This window comes from Bos javanicus, chromosome 22 (assembly GCF_032452875.1).
Source record: "Bos javanicus breed banteng chromosome 22, ARS-OSU_banteng_1.0, whole genome shotgun sequence".
Classification (NCBI taxonomy): Eukaryota; Metazoa; Chordata; class Mammalia; order Artiodactyla; family Bovidae; genus Bos; species Bos javanicus.
Window position 1 is genome coordinate 42,803,486 of NC_083889.1, and position 21,797 is coordinate 42,825,282.

General features: G+C 47.9%; 1 protein-coding gene across 3 annotated transcripts in view; it reads left to right on the forward strand.

Annotated features, from left to right (window-relative positions):
• Window positions 1–21,797, forward strand: part of FAM107A (family with sequence similarity 107 member A) — a 92,219-nt gene that overhangs the window by 47,525 nt on the left and 22,897 nt on the right. For 2 of the 3 annotated variants that reach the window (XM_061397450.1, XM_061397443.1), the window contains exon 2: window positions 6,297–6,360. Coding sequence is in view for 2 of the 3 variants with exons in the window: in XM_061397443.1 (XP_061253427.1) it covers window positions 6,297–6,360 (64 nt within the window). In the remaining variant the exon portion in view is untranslated. Of the gene's footprint in view, window positions 1–6,296; window positions 6,361–8,931; window positions 9,273–21,797 lie in introns of those variants that run through there. The other variant, XM_061397446.1, reaches the window with a different exon arrangement.

Consider the following 21,797-nt stretch of genomic DNA (forward strand, 5'->3'; position numbering starts at 1 on the left):
CACATCTCTTCTAAGGGCAGAATTCAGACTCTTGTATATTTATCCAAGTGAAATTTGCTCAGTCATGTCTGACTCTTTGCAACCCCATGGACTATAGCCTACCAGGCTCCTCTGTCCATGGGATTTCCCGAATAAGAATACTGGAGTGGGGTGCCATTTCCTTCTCCAGGGGATCTTCCTGACCTGGGATCAAACCCAGGTCTCTTGCATTGCAGGCAGACTCTTTACCATCTGAGCTACCAGGGAAGTCCCATATTTATCCAAGATGCCATTTTGCCAGTTCTCCCTTCCTCTCCCGCACCAGCCCAAAGGACGGTGCACAAGAAGGGACACCAATGTGTCAAAAAACCCTGTTGTGAAGATACTAAAAGCACAGCACATACACTGATAAAATCAGTGTAGACAGTATCTACTGTAGGTAAGCATTCACCTACCTTAGGACCCAGCACTTCCACCACTGGCTGTTTACCCAACAGAAACAGCACTGTGTTTACCAAACAGCCAACCAGAAGGTATTCATAGCAGCCTTATTAGTCACGCCCTGACCTGGAAGCTGAAGAAGAGCAGGCCTGCACACCGGGATGCAGCAAGGGAACGTAGCAGTGGAGAGTCATCTGCTGACAGAGGCGACAACCCTGCTGAAGCTCACACAGGCTGCCCAAACAGTGACTGTGACGATTCCATTCATACGAAGCTCTAGAACAAGATAAATGAGCCTGTGGTGATAGGGGTCAGAATAGGGTTTACTCTAGGAGAGGGTGGGCATTGACTGAGAAGGAGCATGGGGAGCCCTCCGGGGTGCAGAGGATGTTCTATAGCTTGAACGTGGAGGTGGCTGTAAGGGTGAACACACATGTAAGCCTTCACTGGGCTACTGAAGGTGAGTGCACTTCATGGCCGTGTGCTTGATTTCTAAAATGCTTATAGACAGACAAAGCAAGGTCCCAGAGGTGTTAGTATGAATTTACTTAGTAAGTTTTTGGCTGCACTGGGTCTCCGTTGCTGTGTGCAGGCTTTCTCTAGTTGTGACTAGAAAGGGCTACCCTCTGATTGCAGTGTGCAGGCTTCTCATTGCAATGGCTTCTCTTATTGCAGAGCACTGGCTCTAGAGCACGGACTCAGGAGTTGGGGGCACAGATTTAGTTGTCCTGTGGGATCTTTCAGACCAGGGATCAAACCTGTGTCTCCTGCATTGGCACGTGGATTCTTAACCACTGGACCACCAGGGAAGTCCCCCAGAGGTGTTACTTGGTACATGTGTCATCCTGTGGGGAAGGCTGGAATGGATGAGTGATGGGGTTGAGGTCTTCCTGATCCTTATCAGACAGAGGCATCAGCCTCCGGGGGAAGCACTGGAGCAAACGGAGAAAAGGAGATGGGACATAGGCTCACCCAAGGTCCCCAAGGACCCACCCCAAGAGACTGTTCTCAGAAGTTGAGGACATGAAAGAAAGCAGGCGGTGGCCACAGGAGATGTCTTTGCACTGAGTTGCGTTCAGTCATAGTTGGGTATATTGTACAATATATAGTGGTGTTTCCTCTGGAAATTGTATGTGCTAACTTTCACTAACCTTAGAACTAGGCCAGCATCTTCCAATCCCTCAGTGGTGTGAGCAAATGAGAATTGGCTGTATTTATCAGCACAGTCCTTGGAAAAGACTGTCAGCTACCTGTAATACGTCAGCAAAGGTCCAGGCGACTTTTCAAATCGGCTTTGCCTTGGCAAGTGGCTGCGGGCACGTGGAATGTTTTCTTCATCAGCAAACTTCAGTGACTGCAGGGAGAGGACTCTTTCGTGGTCACTGAGCTTTTACTGGACACAAGTTGGCCTGATTTCCAACAAATCTGTTGTGCAAGGGTGGTTGGCAGGCATGCAAGGGACACTTGTTTGAACTCCAAGTCCAGGGAGCTGCTCCTTGGGGAAGCCTGGCTCTGTAATGCTCACACCACCCTTGGGACTCAGTCTCCCTCTCCAGGTGTGTGTGGGGAGATGTGAGGAGAAGCTCTGATCGCCCTCCCAAGCCTCTGGAGAAGGTCATTTTTCTGTCCTGGGACTTTATTCTAGAGATGAAGTTGCTGGTCCTCTTGCTCTCTCTGCTTAAACCATGAAAGGCTTGGCCAGACCTCAAACAGCCTCCCTTCTCTATACCCTCCTCGGCGACAGAGCTCACAATGGCAGAGCACCCCAGGGAGATGCCAGGACCGTGGGCCCTGCTGTCCCCGTTCCAATTTCTGGGCCGGCAGCGGCAGGCATCCCGCATTCCAGCCCTGATTCACTCACTGTGGAGTCACACACTTCCCTCATAGAGCCCAGGGCTCACCGTGTGGGTGCATCCGTTCATTCACTCATTCACTTTACTCATCTATTTTTTTTTACTGGAATATAATTGCTTTACAATGTTGTGTTAGTTTCTGATGTACAACAACGTGAATCAGCTGTAGGTGTACCTATATCCCCTCCCTCTTGAGCCTCCCTCCCACCCACCCCTCTAAGTCACCACAGAGCTGAGCTCCCTGTGCTATACAGCAGCTTCCCACTAGCTATCTGTTTTACACATGGTAGTGTATATATATCGGAGAAGGTGATGGCACCCCACTCCAGTACTCTTGCCTGGAAAATCCCATGGATGGAGGAGCCTGGTAGGCTGCAGTCCATGGGGTCTCGAAGAGTCTGACACGACTGAGCGACTTTCACTTTTCACTTTCATGCATTGGAGAAGGAAATGGAAACCCACTCCAGTGTTCTTGCCTGGAGAATCCCAGGGATGGGGGAGCCTGGTGAGCTGCCATCTATGGGGTCACACAGAGTCAGACACGACTGAAGCAACTTAGCAGCAGCAGCAATGTATATATATTAGTCTCCATCTCTCAATTCATCCCACCCTTCTCTTCCCCTCTATGTCAACAAGTCCACTGCTGTGTCTCCATTTCTGCCCTGAAAATAGGTTCATCTGTACCATTTTTCTAGATTCCATATATAGGCATTGATACAAATATTGTTTTTCTCCTTCTGACCTACTTCACTCTGTATGACAGACTCTAGGTCCATCCACTTCTCTACAACTGACCCAACTTGGTTCCTTTTTATGGCTGAGTAGTATTCCATTGGATATGTATACCACATCTTCTTTATTCTATGTTGGTGGACATCTAGGTTGCTTCCACATCCTGGCCATTGTAAACAGTGCTGCAGTGAACATTCACTGGGGTGCATGTGTCTTTCTGATTTATGGTTTTCTCAGGGTATATGCCCAGTTGTGGGATTGCTGGGTAATGTGGTAGTTCTATTTTAGGTTTTTAAAGGAACTTCCCTCCTGTTCTCCATAGGGCCTATATCATTTTACATCCCCACCAACAGTGTAAGAAGGTTTGCTTTTCTTCACATCCTCTCCAGCATTTATTGTTTGTAGACTTTTTGATGATGGACATCCTGATGGATGTGAGGTGATACTGCGTACTTTTGACTTGCGTGTCTCTAACAATTAGTGATGGTGAGCATCTTTTCATGTGTTTGTTGGCCGTCTGAATATTTGGAGAACAGTCTATTTAGGTCCTCCACCCATTTTTCTTATTGGGTTGTTTGTGTTTCTGACATTCATTCTTTTAATAAACCATTACTGGGCACCCAGTCCAAGCCCAGCTGGGGAGACAGCCGTGAACAGGTCCCAGTGCCCCTTCAAGGTGAGTACAGTCTGGTGAAGGAGACAGGGTTCAGATGATCATAACTGAGTGGTGAATATTAACACAGGGGAGCTTGGGGTGCCGTGGGGTCATGTGATCAGTGGGACCTCCTTGAGGAAGTGACATTTCAGCCGAGACTTATAAAAAGGAATAGTCAGGCAGAGTTGAGGAGTGGCTCCCTGGGTAGCGGAGCAGCTTATAATAGAGGGGGAAAGTGAAAGACAGCATGGCTTTCAGGAAGTGAAGGTGGCTCCTGGTGGCTGGAGTGTGCGGTGGGAGGAAGGTGGCCCTGTCCCTCCCTGGCCTCCCCTCACGTGACTGTCCCTGCACAACCCTCGCCTGGGCCCCCGGGCCGCCCTGCTGTTCCCTGAATGTCTGGCGCACTCCAGCCTCAGGACTCTCGCTCTCACTGCTTCCTCTGTCTGCAGCCCTCTTCCCTAAGATACCTGTGCGGCTAACTCCCCCACTTCCTGCAGGTCCAGGCTCCCATCTCAGCTTCTCCATGAGCACCGCCACCCGCCCCCACCCCCCGCACCACCAGCAGACATTTATTATCACGTGTGGCCCCACTCCCCACCCCTCCCCAGCTCTGACCTTCCTTCTCTCCACCGACCTATCCCTTTTAACATTATGCCTATTTTCTGTCTCCCTCACTATTAATAGAATGTCGGCGCCAACAGGTCAAAGACCACTGTCTGTTTTTTTCAAAGACGCACTCCCAAGTCCTTGAACATACGAAGGAACAAATAAATGAGGTCTGAGAGGTTGGCAAGGAGAAGGTCAGATTGCAGGGGCCTTGAAGGTCAGGGGAAGGCATGTGAGTTTGGTTTCAAGTGCAGTGGGAAGAGCCAAAGGGTTTCGAGTAGGGACAGGGTCAGAGCCTGCATCACATTTTAAAGCCTTGCTCTAGAATCTGTGGAGAGTGGTTTGAAGGGGGAAGGCTACCGCAGGCATCAGGCACACAGTGGGAGTGCCTGGGCTGTGGTGGGGCAAGAAGTGGATGGACTGAGGAGATTGCAGGAGGTAGACTTGATCGTGCTTTTGTGATCTGAGGGGTTGTAGGAAGACAGGGCAAGGCAGCCTCTGGCTCCCACCTGAGCCACAGGGCTGGAACGGAGGCCCTTGTTAATTAAGATGGGGTGATGGGAGAAACGGGCTGGAGTGGTCAGGAATTCCATGTGGGTCGTGGTGAGTTGGGCCTCTTTCAAGTGGAGATGCCAAGTAGCCTACTGGATGGAGTGTAAGCTCAGGGTGAAAGTCTGAACTAGAAATAAACATTTAGGAATCACTGACAGAGTTTTTTAAAGTCATGACAGAGTAGAGGGAGAAAAAAAGATGTCTAAGAACCAGCATTGAGGACTGAACCCTGATGCCTTCTGAAACTGCCCTTGAGGGATAAAGAGTTTGCCAGGAAGGTAGGGAGAAGGCAGTCCAGGTAGAAGAAACCTCACACAAAAGAACATAGCTCTCAGTAATCTTCAAAACCGTCAAGTTCATCCAAATGAGAGTCTGAGAAACTATCACAGCCAACAGGCGCCTAAGGAGATAAGACAGCCTAATGTAACATGGTATCTTGGATGAGATTCTCAGATAGAAAAAAGAATATTGGGTAAAAACTAAGGAACTCTGAATAAGGTCTTCTTGTTGCTGTTCAGTTGCTAAGTCGTGTCCAACTCTGTGACCCCATGGACTGCGGTACGCCAGGCTCCTCTGTCCTCCACTATCTTTTGGACTTTAGTTAATAAGAATGCTGCAAGCAATAGCATATGATATCACTTATATGTGGAATCTAGAAAACAAAAAAGGATACAAATGAACTTATTACAAAAACAGTTACAGATGTAGAAAACTTATGGTTACCAAGAAGTAAAGGGGGAGGGATAAAGTGGAAGATTGGGGTTGACATATGTACACCACTCTATGTAAAGTAGATGACTAACAAGGACCTACTGCATAGTACAGGGAACTGTACTCAGTACTCTGTAATGGCCTATATGGAAAAGAATCTAAAAAGGAGTGTGTGTGTGTGTGTGTGTATAGCTGATTCACTTGCTGTACACCTGGAACTAACACAACACTATCAACTATACTCCAATAAAAAAAAATAAAAAAAAAAAAGAATATGCATCTTCACAACCCAGTCAGACTCAGTAAAGTGATTTCCATCCTGAATTGGGGGGAGGTGAGAATTTTTTTTAAATAATGTTATTACTTACTAATTAGTTAAGTGTAATAATTTGTTAATTAGAACAGATGTGCCATACTATGTACATGTATATCTACATACATGTAGGATGTTAACAAGAGAAATAATAGAGAATCTGCATGCAGGGTACAAGGAATTATCTCTCAATTTTTCTCTCAATCTAAAACTGTTTTAAAACTACTTTTTTTTCTAAGTGAGTCTCATAAAAAAAGAAGTGAGTCTCACAAATGATGCCCAAACACACACACACTCCAAGGATTAGAGTACTTTGTTTCTCTGCAGAGGACTTTGATCCTGGCCAGTCCCATCTATGGTCAAGACTCAGGGACTCTGTGAATCTCTCTTCACTCCCCCTCACTGCCAAGGAACAGAGGGTCCTCACTGCCATTTACTTTCTCTGTGTTCACAGAAGGAATACTCTCCCCAGGCCATATTTCATAATGAAAATGAGAAGCAGAGACTAAATGGCTCAGGTAAGTCAGATTCACCTAGAATTCCTTGGGGATGCAATTAATGTTAATCTCTTTGCAATGCTCTGTAAAAGCACATTCCTTAGTCATAATTTTCCTGAACCTGCACCTTGTTCGACACCTGGCTTGGTTTTCCTCCTTCAGTCAAAGCTTTGGCACCATCTGGGTTCAAATGCCTTCTCCACTACTTGAAATATTAGAAAGAGGTAAGTTTTGTATATGCATTTTTTATAAGTCTGGAAGGAGTGTCCCCAATATAATACTGATTATGTCTGGTTGGAAAGTTCATGAATCACATTTACTTCATTCTTTACTCCTTTATGTGTCATTTCAACATATTTTACAGTATAATTAGATAAAAAGTGATCTTGGGTAAGTCACTTGAACCTTATTTTCCTCATCTCTAAAATGCGTATAACCATACTTAATCAAAAAGTGGGTTACATGAGATACAGTTTCCTCTGAAGAATGGATACGAGATATTGAATGCCCAGTGTCTGGCATCATGCCTGGCTTTCATGGTGGCTGGTTGTTGATGAGAAACATGACCAGTCTGGCCAGTGACTAGGTCTCCAAAATCAAAGTGTGTACTTGGGTCCTTGGGATCCTGTGTGGTGACAGGGACCTCTGAGTCACAGCAGAAGCTGGGCCTGGGAAGTGGTCAAGGGAGAGCGAGAGGCAAGTTGGCTGTTGGCCTCTGTGGCACCACGGCCGGGGAGGACACGGAGGCAGAGGAAGATGGTACTGTGTGGCCATGGTCGCAGCAGCTGGCACAAGACTCTGTGGTCCACAGACGCAGCCATAAACAGAGGCTGTTCAGGAGCCTGGGAAGCTCTGGGGGCGGGTGCTGGGATTCTGTAGATTTCAGGGGCATTCATTTTGTGGGTAGAGAACTGAATTGGGAGCTGGCTTCTCCAGCTAGCTCTGAGCATGAGCAAGCTACCTTACCTCCCTGCATTTCAATTGCATCATCTCTAAGGTGGTATCTTGAATGGGATTCCTACATTCATGTTATCATACCTACCTTCCAGTGTTTGCATGAAGAGCACATAAAATAACAGAGATGCAGGAGAGTGGCCCATTTCTAGGTCAGGGCCCCTGAGTTTGTATGCCAACCCCACACTGTGTGACCTCAGATAAATTGCTTAACTCCTCTGAGCCTGTTTCCTCATCTGTAAAATTGGAAGGAAGACTGCTGCTGCTGCATCACTTCAGTCGTGTCCAACTCTGTGCAACCCCAGAGACACAAGCCCACCAGGCTCCCCCATCCCTGGGATTCTCCAGGCAACAACACTGGAGTGCTAATAGACCCTAATTCATAGGACTGTGAAGGTGAAACAGAAGAGGACATAAAGCACATGAAGATTAGTTTTTGTTTTAGAAGATATATAGCACAGCAGCAGTCACAGGGTAGATAATCAAAATGGTTGTTTTCTTACATCTTCCAAACTGCCTGGTGGACCTTGCCCATCCACCTTTAGACTCTTGGGGAAACAATGAAAACAGTGACTATTTTGGGGGGGGGGGGGGGGGGGGGCTCCAAAATCACTGCAGATGGTGACTGCAGCCATGAAATTAAAAGACGCTTGCTCCTTGGAAGAAAAGTTATGACCAACCTAGACAGCTTATTAAAAAGCAGGGACACTACTTTACCAACAAAGGTCCGTCTAGTCAAAGTTTTGGTTTTTCCAGTAGTCATGTATAAAGAAAGCTGAGCGCCAAAGAATTGATGCTTTTGAACTGTGGTGTTGGAGAAGACTCTTGAGAGTCCCTTGGACTGCAAGGAGATCCATCCAGTCCATCCTAAAGGAAATTGATCCTGAATATTCATTGAAAGGACTGATGCTGAAGCTGAAATTCCAATACTTTGGCCACCTGATGTGAAGAACTGACTCCTTGGAAGAGAGCTTGTTGCTGGGAAAGACTGAAGGCAGGAGGAGAAGGGGACAACAGAGAATGAAATGGTTGGATGGCATCACCGACTCAATGGGCATGAGTTTGAATAAGCTCCAGGAGCTGGTGATGGACAGGGAAGCCTGGCATGCCACAGTCCATGGGGTCGCAAAGAGTCGGACACCACTGAGTGACTCAACTCAACTGGTCCTCCTATTTCTGGATGTTACAGGTATTCCATGAAGCCAGAGAAGGAAATCTTGTGGAATCCCAGGGGCCTCCCACCACAACTTACTTCCCCCAGCGAAGCCCCAGCTTCTCAGTGTCACCCACCCCAGGATGCCTTGAAACACTGGGAAAAAAAATAAATAAATAAAAACAATACATTGCCTTTGTTCTGTGCTGGCCACTGTTCTAAGAGATAGCAAAAATGTGTTGGTTACCCTCACAACCCTGAGAGATGAATTCTATGGATATCCCCATTTTACAGATGAGGAAACTGAGGCTCTGTGAGGTTAGATAACTGATTCGTGGGGTCACACAGCTATGAATTAGTGGCGCTGGACCTGATCCCAGAGATGGCACTCCAGAACCCCACACCTGCTTGCGGCATTCAGCAAGGCCAGCAGCCAGGGAAAGAAAAGAGCAGGTAGGAGACCAGGCTGGAAATCAGGACACGGGGTTCTCGCCTTGGCCCTGGAACCGTGAAGCCAGGAGTCCTCACGCCAGAGGCTTACCCATGCCCAGCCTGGGCAGAGATACCGGCCTGGCCCCCGCCTCCAGTCCCTCCCCCGCGGGCGCCTCAGGGCCTGGCGCTCCTGCCCTGTGTAACCTGATCTGCGGCGGGGTCTAGATCTCCGGCAAGTCACGGTTGTGAAGGTGCTCCGACAGAGGACTGCGCTCCGCGGTGCGCTCCCAGCTCCGCAATCCAGCGCACGAGTGCATGGCGCAGAGGCTGGGAGAGCGGGTGCGGGGGCCCACTGAGGCCACCGGGCTCTACCGGGCGGTGCTGCTCCGGTCCGGTAAGTGGCGGCAAGTCTCCCCGGCTCCCCGCCTCCGGGAGGGCGCGAGGAGGGCACCGCGGGCGCACCGCGCTCAGCCTCTGGCCAGCAGGGCGCCGTGGTCCTTCACTGCTGTGCTTTCCTTCTTGCCTCCCGTCTTTCATTCTTTTTAATTACTTTTGTTTTTCTTTCATTCCTTCTTTCCTCCCTACATTCGTTCTTTTGGGGATCTACTCTTAGATATATTGCTTTATCCTTTCATATGATCGTGTGGTGCGCACACACACACACACACACACATATACACAGACACTCACCGTTAGATAACTACAAAAGTTCCTGCATTCGCTCAAGTGCGGGAAGGCATTGGTAGGCACGGGAGACTGGATATGGGTAAGACTGGTGGCCTAAAGGAGCACACGCCAGCCAGTGAAGGGCTTCCGCTGTTCTGTGAGGGGAGAGTGTGCGTTGGTGGGGGGGCGCGGGGGAGAGGGTAGGGACGGTGAGGACAAGTTCCAGGAAGGCGAGGAACCAGTTTTCTAGATGTACACATTTAAGGAGAAAACGACTTGGAAAGAAACACAGGGTGGTTGTTTTTGAGGATTCGAGTTTAGGTTGTTTTTTTCTATTTGTCTTTTTGTCATTTGCAGTAAACACATACTGTTTTTCTACTCAGGACGATAGTTTTTTTGTTTTTTACTTTAGGAAAATAAAACAAATGTAATATAGAGTCTGTGTGAAAATAATTTGGAAAATACAAGGATGTGGAAAGAAGAAAAAGAACTCCCGCAGTAAGCATCTAGGGCGTTTCATTCCTATCTTAGTGCTTGGAGACAGGAATTCAGAGGAGGTGAAAATCGGCCCCCTGCCGGCTCCCTGCCGGCCAGGCGAGAAGGAAATGTGAAGGGACTTAGGCTTCCGAGGCAGCTACCCTCTGCCTTGGCCGAGGAGCCCAAGGATAGTCCTGGGCGCCCAGCCCTGCAGCTGAAAGCGCGGCCAGCGGCGCGGTGGACGGTGGGTGCGCGTCCGCAGCTGCGGCGCTTGCCCCCTGCCCTCACGGAGTCTGCTACGGGACTGAGCGTTGCCTACTTAGATGGGCCCCACCCCGGGGAGATTTCACGCGGAGTTACTGCTTGGGAACTTTGAAACAACGGTTCTCTGAGTCCAGAAACACAGTCTGGCCAAGGTCTGCGGCGCCTTCCGGAAGGGGGGGTGGGGGGTGCAGGGGTGGGTACCTTAAATCTGGCTGAACCACAGCAGGCAGAAAGCAATCTCTGAAATTGGAAGAAGCTGATTGCAAACCTCAGCTCCAGGGATTTCTGTACAAGACACCTATTCCTAAGGGCCTCTATCCAGTTGCTGCCTGCTCACTAAGGTGAGGAGAAGGTAGCTCTAATCTGAAGATCTTGTATTCTCTAACCTGGAACCACAGCTATGAGCCTCACTCAAACAGGAACATTTTTCTCCTGGCCATACATCCAGAGTGGCAGATATGGGCAGACATATCATCCTGGGGCCACACACTGCCCGGTAACTCACAGCTGTCAGGAAGGGAGCGGAGGCTGGCTTGCAGGCCTCACAGAGGGTGCGCTTGCACTGCGTTAGGCGCTGTGCCACTGACTGTCTTCACAGCCCTACAAAGTCACAGCTGTTATCTCCATTTAGTAGATGAGGAGACTGAGGCTCTAGAGCTTAAGCAGCATGCCCATAGTCCTGCTAGGGGAACTTTTCTATCCCACTAATGTGTAGAAAACACACTCAAACTCTGGTGCATCTATGCCAAGTCTGCACATCTCAGAACAGTCATCATGGTGAATGACTGCTGCGTGTGTGTCTGCTCAGTTGTGTCTGAGCAACCCCGTGGACTGTACCCCGCCAGGCTCCTCTGTCCATGGGACCTCCCAGGCAAGAGTCCTGGAGTCGGTTGCCATTTCCTCTTCCAGGGGATCTTCCTGACCCAAAGCACTGAACCCCCATCTCTTGAGTCTCTTACACTGGCAGTCAGATTATTTACCACTAGCATCATTTGCTGCTAAGTCACTTCAGTCGTGTCCGACTCTGTGTGACCCCATAGACGGCAGCCCACCAGGCTCCCCCATCCCTGAGATTCTTCAGGCAAGAACACTGGAGTGGGGTGCCATTTCCTTTCTCCAATGCATGAAAGTGAAAAGTGAAAGTGAAGTCACTCAGTTGTGTCCGACCCTCAGCGACCCCATGGACTGCAGCCTTCCAGGCTCCTGCATCCATGGGATTTTCCAGGCAAGAGTACTGGAGTGGGGTGCCATTGCCTTCTCCGAATAGCATCATCTGGGAAGCCCTAAATGATTTCTGGTCACTAGCTATTGCCACTCTCTGCCAAATGCTGTAGATCTGCCATCATCAATTTCATTTATTCATTCAGCTAGTGTGTATTGACCACTGTTATACACTAGGCCCTGTGAAAGGCACAGGCATGTGCTGATACACAGAGAAGTCCCTCCTTTCAGGGAGGTAAGTGGTATTAAGCTCTATTTTAAACATGTGGAAACTGAGGCTCAGAAGGTAACATGACTTGTCTAGAGTCACACAGCCAGTCAAGGGTGAGAGCCGAGATTCAAACTCAAGGCCACATGCCTCTGGGGCCACTGCTCTAGCCGTATCCCACAAGGAAGACATAAGGGCTGGGGGTGAGGAGCCAACTGGGCCACTGAGTGAAAGAGGCAAGAGCCCCCTCCTGTTAGAAGCCCCCCCGAGGACCGGTATGATAGGATCAAACCCATTTTCATTTACACCAGCCTCAAGTAATGTAATACTTATAGAGAAAGTCTCATTCCAAATTATTTGAAAACAATTTCTCAGTATTAGAGTAATAGAGGCTTATCACGGATATTCTGGAAAATTAAGAATGAAGACGGGGAAGGCTCGCCCACAATCCCACTAGCCGTAAAGCAGCCACTGGTAATCTAGGGGCGGTCTCCTGGTCTTTGCTGTGCAAGATTTGTGTGTGGGTGTGTGCTTCACGTTGCTGAGCTTGTACAGACTCTAGTTTTCAATCCCATCTTTCTTCACTTGCATAAATATCTTCTATCTTCCTGTTTCTAAATGGGCTAGTGAGGTAACAGCTACCACGCTGGAAGCCTGACGCTATGGCCGGCACCGTGTGCAGTGGTTCCTGCGCCATGCCCCCCTTATTCCCCAAAGAACGTCTGCCCCAGTTTAGAGATGGGGAAGCAGGAAGTTGAAGGTCACCGAGCTGCCCAACACTGGAGCCAGGATTGGTATCTGGGTCAACACCAGAGCCCATGTTCTTAACCACTGAGCTGGAAAGGGTCACCTCTGGGGAACAACTTATGCTTGGCCATGCCTGGTAAGCGAGGCAGTGCTGGAGTAAGAGTCCACCTGAGGCTCTTCTCCCACCTGGAGCTCAGCCCAGGTTCCTGCGAGGCAGGGCAGCATCTCCGCGGCATGGATGAAGGGACGCCTTCCCAGATGCCCGTGGATGTCAGCGTCTGTGCTTCTCTGCACCCAGATGATGGTCATCGTTTTCACTGCTGCCTGCCAAGCAAGGCTGCCAGATAAAATAGTTAAATTAAAATGGTTACATTTGAATCTCAGATACACAATGAATAATATTTTAGCGTGAATATGTCCCAAATATTGTATGGGTTTGCTAATCTGAAATTCAAATTTAACTGGACCTGCTGTGTGGTTTTTTTTTTTTTTTTTACACATATATACATTCCTTTTTAAAAAAATTATTTTCCATTATGGTTTATCCCAGGAGATTGGATGCAGCTCCCTGTGCTATACAGTAGGGCCTCATTGTTCATCCATTCCGTATGTGACAGTTTGCATCTGATGACCCCCAGTTCCCAGCCGATCACGCGCCCTCCAGCCCTCCCCCTTGGCACCTGTAGGTCTGATCTCTGTGTGAGTCTGTGTCTGCTGTGTAGACAGGTTCATCTGTGTCACAGTTTAGATTCCACATACAAGCAATACCGTGCCGTATCTGTCTTTCTCCTGACTTCACTTAGTATGGTGATCTCTAGTTGCGGCTGTGCTGCTGCAAACAGCATTCTTTCTTCTTTATGGCCAAGTAGTATTCCATTGCGTATATGTACCACATCTTCTTTATCCATACATCTGTTGGCATCTGATGGGCATTTCCACGTCTTGGCTGTCGTGAATAGTGCTGCTATGAACACAGGGGTGCATGGATCTTTTTGAATTATAGCTTTGTCTGGATATATGCCCGGGAGTGCGACTGCTGGATCACATGGTAATTCTAGTTTTCTGAGGAATCTCCATACTGTTTTCCAAAGTGGCTACATCAACTTATAGTCCCACTCGGTGTAGGATTCTCTTTTCTCGACATCCTCTCCAGCATTTGTTATTTATAGACTTTTTAATGACAGCCATTATGATCAGTGTGAGGTGACACCTCATGGTAGTTTTGATTTGCGTGTCTAATAATTAGTGATGCTGAGCGTCTTTCATGTGCCTACTGGTCATCTCCATGTCTTCTTTGGAGCGATGTCTTAGCTTAGCAGTCCCCAACCTTTTTGGCTTGAGGGACTGGTTTTGTGGAAGACAGTTTTTCCATGGGTAGGGGAGGAACGGTTCAGGCAGTAATGTGAGCTGTAGGGGGAGGGGGGCAGATGAAGCTTCCCTTGATCAGCCTGCTGCTCACCTCCTGACGTGCAACCCGGTTCCTACAGGTGCCAGTAGCAGTCTGAGGCCTGGGAGTTGGGGACCCCTGTCTTTGATTTTCTGCCCATTTTTCAGTTGAGCTGTTTATTGTTGCTGAGTTGTATGAGCTGTTTGCATATTTTGGAGATTAAGCCCTTGTCGGTTACATCATTTGCAAATATTTTCTCCCGTTCTGTAGGTTGTTTTTTTTTCTGCCTTTTTTTTTTTTTAATGGTTTCCTTTGCTTCCAAAAAGCTTTTAATTAGATCCGTCTTTTTTTTTTTTCTTTCTTAATTTCTATCGCTTTGGGAAACTGACCTAAGATAACATTGGTACTACTTCTGTCAGAGAATGTTTTTGCCTACGCTCTCTCCAAAGAGTTTTACGGTATCATGTTTTAGGTTTACATCTTTAAGCCATTTTGAGTTCATTTTTGTGCATGGTCTGAGGGTGTGTTCTAACTTCATTGATTTACACATTTTGGGATGCTGCATTTTTGTTGGCTATCGTACATGCGGCAGCCCCATTGCCAGGCATCATGGAAGTTTGCTTGGCTTGATAAGCCACGGTCTGTCCTGGTTCCCCTTGACACACAGACACATACTCTCACATCCCCTTTCTGGTATCTGAGTCTACTGTCCATATTTTGTCTGGCTGCAAGTGAGTTAAAATATGCTGGAGGTCCGGGGTCCCTTCGGGTCTTTCTGCAGCTAAGAGACCAGATTCAGCACGCCTAACTGCGGCTGGGTTGAGAGCCAGCTTTCTGAAACAAGCCCCTTGGTTCTTTCCCCTCCCTCCTGCTTTCCTGTTTTCATGCTTCAATCCCTCCACAGGGTAAATTCTTCCCCGTTCACATTTGTTGTAAAGGCAACTCTCTTCCTTTTATAGTCTCTCCAGGGACCCCATGACAAGTTTTTCTGCCAGTACAGCTTCTCCTGCCATGTCCTTTCAGCGGAGCAGGTTGGGGGCCAGGGTGGTGGGGGTGGTGGGGGTGAGGTTGGATCCTAAGGCTGTTTTGTGGGTGGCTTCTCAGACACCTCACTGAGGCCTTGAAAGGGGGCCTTGGAGATTTAGACTGAATACAGAGCTGAGGAAGTTTGCAGTTGCCATGGAAACTTCTTGTCTGGTGTTTGTGGGCCCAGATAAGCTGTTCCAGGCGTCTGTCTGCTTGTGGGTGGGGGGTCAAAAAATCAAAGGAAAAGGGGTTTTTGGAGTTTTTAGTGCAAGCAATGGCACACCACTCCAGTACCCCTGCCTGGAAAATCCCATGGACAGAGGAGCCTGGTAGGCTGCAGTCCATGGGGTCGCGAAGAGTCGGACATGAGCGACTTCACTTTCACTTTTTACTTTCATGCATTGGAGAAGGCAATGGCAACCCACTCCAGTGTTCTTGCCTGGAGAATCCCAGGGATGGGGAAGCCTGGTGGGCTGCCCTCTATGGGGTCACACAGAGTTGGACACGACTGAAGCGACTTAGCAGCAGCAGCAACAGCAGCAGCAGTGCAAGCTGCAGCCCCAGCCCACGACAGATGTGGGAAGATTCCGCAGCTCCCACTCATGACTGCCTCTCCTGGCCTTAGACTAGTGAAAGTGTTAGTTTTTCAGTCGTATCCGACTCTTTGTGACCCCATGGACTGTTCCTCACGCTTCCCTGGTGGCTCCGATAGGTCTTCACTACCCACCTTCTTTTTAGTTCATCTATTTCCCAAGAAAACAGATTTCAGAGGGACAGGAAGGGGAGTGTGGGAGAGGTGTGCTCAGCCTCTGGAATCCCCCTCGGGTCCTCCATGGGACTGAGCAAAAACTCCAGTCCTCAGGCCCCTGTATTTTGGAGTCCTGCTGTATGGGAGAATGGGAAAGCCGCACAGACCAAGGCAGGAGGCAGCATCTTGGGTTGAATCTGGCCACTGCCTGGAGTACACTCTTAACAGGCTCATTTGACCAAAAGGCCTCTATTTTTCAGTATGTAAAATGTACATGACTGAACCAGATGTGAAGTTTAACTATGGTTGGAAAAGGTTGCTCTTTTCCCATATTTTTCATCTTGTTTTTTTTTCTGATAACAAAGGCAATACATGCTTTTTTTGTTTGTTTTTTTTTAGGCATAAACATTACATATATACTGGGACAAAAGAGAAAGGCCCGTAATTTTATGCTGCAGAATAGTGGTTCTCAGACTCTCAAATATAAACAGACCCCCGGGGGAACTAGCTAAAATTCCACATTCCTAGGCCCCTCCCTCTTAGGTTCTAACACAGAAATCCAAAAGCCTGGCCCAGTAGTTTGACTGTAACACTCATGCCCAGTGAAGGCTAGTAATGACATCTGAGATACGTCGGTCTAGAACTGACCTCTGTTAACAGTTCAGTGTATATGCCTGCAGACTGGTTCTCTGTGTATGTACTAACTTTATCTTGGAGGGGAAAAAAGATAGAGGAATCAGACTATGTATGATGTTACCCTTTGATTTTTCATCAAATACGCAGTAGACATCTTTCTTTAGGTTAATCAATAGATATGGTATTGATGGCATCTCATTATAAGACGTAGCATAATTTCTTACTGATGAGGTATGGCTTGGGAAATGGTGGCTGTTGACTTCACACAGTTACATGCTCACACGTGTGTACTCACACACAGCAAGACGGTGCTGTCCCTAGTTCAGAGATATCCAGATCTCTGCTGTCTGCAAGTCAGCAGTAGGGGCTGAGCAGCTGGTATGGGCACAGGGTACTAAGAAGCATAAGGTGAAGCCCTGCCCTCTGCTGACGGTCGGTGAGAGAGCCTGAGGGGTCTACACACAGGCTGAACTGAAAGAAGAGCTTTAGTGGAAGAAGAACAGTGGGTCCCAACTGCCTGGGGAAAAGGGCACCCAACCTGGGGGCGTTTCCTGCCCGACTGTCCTTGGCTCTCGATTGCTCTGGTGCTGTCATCAGAACCCCCTGATAAAGGGAACACACAGTGGGGATGGACGGCCACAGCCGGCTGCTCTGGGCTGAGATGGCCCGGGGGTGTGTCTGACCCGGGCGGTGAGCAGACACTCAGCAGGTCCTCCTGCCCCAGCATCCGTGTTGCTCTTCACTTGTCAGAGGACACTGGGATTGCTTCAGACAAGACACCGTGGGCCCTGAGAAGTGCTGCCCCCAATACTAGTTGTCTGCTCAGTGGGACACGTGGTGAGGACCAGTGACAGGGAGGAGTGGTGGGACAAGAACCTGGTTATGGTCTCCCAGTGTCAGATCTCATCAGGCTAAGCCACAGCAGGATGGGAAGTTGGGAGAGGCGCCACGCACGAGGACGTTAAGAGACAATTTCGGAAGAAGAAATAAAAGGAACGCACCTTGTTTCCAGAAAATTGTTTAACGCGGGCAAATTTGGGACCCTGTAAGTTGACGTGGCTCCAGAATGGCGGGTTTGGCCAAAGCTCCCAGGATACGCAGGCCTGTCTGCCCCCATGTGCTTCTGTCTCACTCACGCCCGGCCTCCACCCCAGGGGCCTTGCATCTTACCCTGGGGCCTCTGCACTGGCTGTCCTCACTTTGGGATGCTCCCCTCCCCACCACTCCAGCCTCCCGAAAATGCCACCTCCCCACTCTCCACGCTTCCTGAGGTCCCGAGCCTTCCCCCCTATCTTGCCCAGGCTTGCATTCATCAGAAAGTTCACCGCAGCTTGACATGTTCTTGTTTGTCTCATTTTTTGGTCTGAACCCCACCTTGAAAGCAAGTTACCTGAGCACAAGAATACGGTCTCATTTCCGTTGTACCTCCAGCACTGGGCAACGGCAGGAACACAGGAGGTACTCAGTAAATGCTGGTTACCTGAGTAACACAGGCCAAAGAGGATCAAAGCGCATTTTTTAAGAGTTTATTTATAATATTGTGTTAGCTTTGTTGTACAGCAGAAACTACCACAATGTTGTTAAAGCAACTGTACTCCAATTAAAAAATAATATGTTAGTTTCAGGTGTGCAGTAGTGATTCAGATACATATATATATATATGACTGCATATACATACACATATATATAAATCTGTTCTTTTGCAGGTAGTTTTCCATTATTTTTACAAGATGCTGAATATAGTTCCTGTATTATATAGTGAAACTTTGCCCACTGTTTATTCATTTTATATATAGTGCGTATCTGTTAATCCCGTACTCCGAATTCGTCCCTCCCCACCACCTCCTTTGGTAACCATAGTTTTCTTCTGTGTCTGAGAGTCAGTCAGTCCATTTGTGTTATTTTTTTAGATTCCACATTTAAGTGATACAATATAGTACTTGCCTTTCTCTGACTGACTTCAGTTAGTATGATAATCTCTAGGACCATCCATGTTGCTCCAAATGACAGTATTTTTTTTAATTATTGGAGTATAGTGGATTTACAGTGTTGTGTTTCAGGGGTATAGCCAAGTGACTCAGTCGCAGATAAACACAGAGCCACCTTTTTTCCAGATTCTTTTCCCATCAGGCCATTACAGAGTGCTGACCAGAGTCCCCTGTGCTTTACAGTAGGCTTTGTTAGCTGTCTTATATACACTAGTGTGTCTATTGCCATCCTAATCTTTCCATTTATCCCTCCCTCATCCTCTAAATGTGTTTTGTACATTTGTGACCTGACTTCTGTTGTGTAAGTTCGTTTGCGCCCTTTTTTTGGCTCCACCCCATGTAAGTGCTGTCATATCTGCCTTTCTGTGTCTGACTCGCTTCACCCAGTGCGACACTCTCTAGGTCCGTCCATGTTGCTGCAAATGGCGTTACTTCATTTTTCCTGGCTGAGTAATATTCCCTTGTATGTATGTACCACATCTTCTTTATCCATTCCTCTGGCAGTGGACCTTTATTTTCTTTTCGTTGCCATGGGAAGCAATCTCATCATCTCAATTTCTTTTCCGATCTTTCATTGCTAGCCTCTGACGATGGACATTTAGGGTTTCTTCCACGTTGTGGGTATTGTAAATAGTGCTGCAGCAAACACTGGAGTGCACGTGTCTTGTTAAAAAATGATCAAAATTTAGCCTATGGAGTTATGGAGGACAGAAGTTGGAAGTCATTTGTGTCCTAGACATAAATGAGTTTTCATAAATATTCATGTGATTCTCATCAGATAAAAAAGCACAGTATATTTATAATTCACTGCATCGTGGATGTCATTCCTGGCTGAAGAGAACTTCCGGTTTGTCTAGATATTAGTGAAAACCAAAATATCAAAATTTTTGCTTAAGTGTAACACCCCTACAGTTGAGTGCACAAATCTTACATGGTCAACCTGATGTATTTTTTAAAATGGAATTCACCTGCACAGTCACCTGTCTGATTAACACTGCAATCAGTGTCCACTATTCTGACTCCGATCACCACGCGTTCTGTGTTGAAATGTATATAAATAGAATCACGGAGTATGTATTCTCTTGTGGCATCTGACTCTCAACATCCTTTTTTCCACGAGGCATCCATTGTTGGGGCAATCTGAGCGCAGGCTGGAAAAGAATTTCCAGACACAGTATTGCAGAGGAGAGTGAATTAGGAACAAAGAGCAGACGAGACAACGTGGGCACGGCAGGTGCAGCAGGCTGGCCTCCTGACAGGCCACGGAGAGTCGACGGTTCTCCTGAGTTAACAGCCAATTTTGTGAGTTTATAGGCTCAAGACAAAATTCCTGCTGGAAGGCTGGCATTAGGTGACTGGCTAGGGGGCTAATAGCGTGTTTACTGGAGTGGGCATATTTGCCAATTTGAAGTCAGGAAGCTTGTCAGGGACGATCAGGGGCTTTTGGCAACGGTTACAAAGGGGCCCAAATAGCTTCGGAGGTGTCCTTGGTTCTGGGCTCCACTTCTGCGGTCTTGGTACAGGGACTCGCACCTTGGCCCGGGGCAGGACTCAACATCCATGTTTTTGCAACAGTAGTTTACTCTTTCTTTATTGTTTTGTAGGGTTCCATTTGTGAAGACATCACTCTTTATGCTCCTCCTGTGTGGGTTAATGTTTTCTTTCCCTTTTGGAGGTCGGAGGTCTTCAGCCAGCATTCAGTGGTCTTCTCTGCCAGTCACTCCACTTGCATCTCTGACATATTTGTGGAGATCGGTGAGCTCCACGGCCTGCCTTCCGCCATCTGGGTTCTGCTTTTATGTATTTAGCACTGGGAGACTAAGAAGATCTTGCTGCAATTTATGTCAGAGAACGTTTTGCCGATGTCCTTTTCTGTGAGTTTTTTGGGTACTTTATGTTGGGTCATGTTTTGTGCTTCAGTCTTTTAGCCATTTTGAGTCTGTCTTTGTAGATGGTGTGAGTCTGTCTCTGTGGACAGTTCTCCTCCAAAGTCCCCTCCCATCCAGGCAGCCACATAACACTGAGCAGGTCCTAGTTGGTTATCCAATTTAAACACAGCCCTGTGTACATGTCCATCCCAAACTCCCTACCTATCCCTTCCCTCCATCCTCCCTGCCCTTCTCTCCAGCAACCAAAAGTCTGTCTCTGTTTGTAAGTTCATTCATATCATTTCTTTTTGGCTTCTACACCTCAGGGATGTCATACGATATTCCTCCTTCTCTGGCTGATTTACTTCACTCAGTATGACAATGTCTGAGTCCATCCACGTTTCTGCAAATGGCAAGAAATCCAACACATTTCTGTATGTCAACCTTGTGTCCTGCTACTTTGATGGGTTCGGTTGATCAGTTCGGACACTTTTGTGTGGAATCTGTAGGGCTGTCTATGTCGTGTCACCTGTATATGATGATTTTACCTCTTCCCTTCTGATCTGGTGCCTTGTATTTCTTTTTCTTGCCTGACTATCATGGCTAGGACTTCCAATACCATGCTGAATAGAAGTGGTGAGAGTGGGCATCCTTGTCTTGTTCCAGACTTTAGTGGGAGGGCTTTCAGCTTTTCACGGTTGAGTATTATGCTGGGTTTGTCACCAATGGCTTTTATCTTTGAGATATGTTCCTTCTGTACCCGCTTTGGTGAGAATTTTCATCATGAACCAGTGTTGAATTTCATCAAATGCTTTTTCTGCATCTACTGAAGTGATCATATGGTTTCTGTCCTTTGTTGATACGGGGTACCACACTGACCAGTTTGCATATATTGAATCATCCTTGTGAACCTGGAATGGATCCAACTTGATCATGGTGTATGATCCTTTTATGAATTGTTGGATTCAGTTTGCTAATATTTTACTGAAGTAAAATTGCATTTTTAACATTGGCATTCATGCTGGATGTATGCCCTGGGTCTAATCACGTCCCAGCCCACCCAGACTCTTCATGAGAAAGTAGAGGTGGGAAGAGGGCCAAGCTTAAGTGGAGGTCAGCTTCCTCACTAGGGGATTAAGGAATGACAACACAGGCTAGAAAACATGTCCACGTTTCAAGTGAGCCGATTGTGAAACTAGGAGAATGCCTCTGTTATCTGTAAACACCCACACTGGCCTTCGGTATCTACATATGCTCTTTATTTTCACACTCATACACTGACTCCCTGAGACGAGATCTACCCAGCACAGACCCCGCCAGGCACAGCGCTGCACGCCAGGCCCTGCACGCCGTTCACACCGAGTCCAGCTCTCTCCGCGGGAAAAGTCCTCCTTGCCATGCACTGACCGCCGGCTTCCCCTGTGTCAGCTCATCTGTGTTTCTTCTCAACCACTGTTTTTTTCCACACTTGACACAGAAACCAAGGCTCAGGGGTTACTGACTAGCTGCCCAAGGGGCTCACACCCGGGCTAAGCAGGGACGAACACAAGGGCTGGTCTGGCCCAGAGCCCGTCAGCATCCACTCACCCACCTCCCCTGGGCACCATCCTGTGGCTCCCCACTGAGGTTCAGGGTACTGAGGAAACACCAAGGATGGAGTTGCTGGCCTGTAAGTGGGTGACT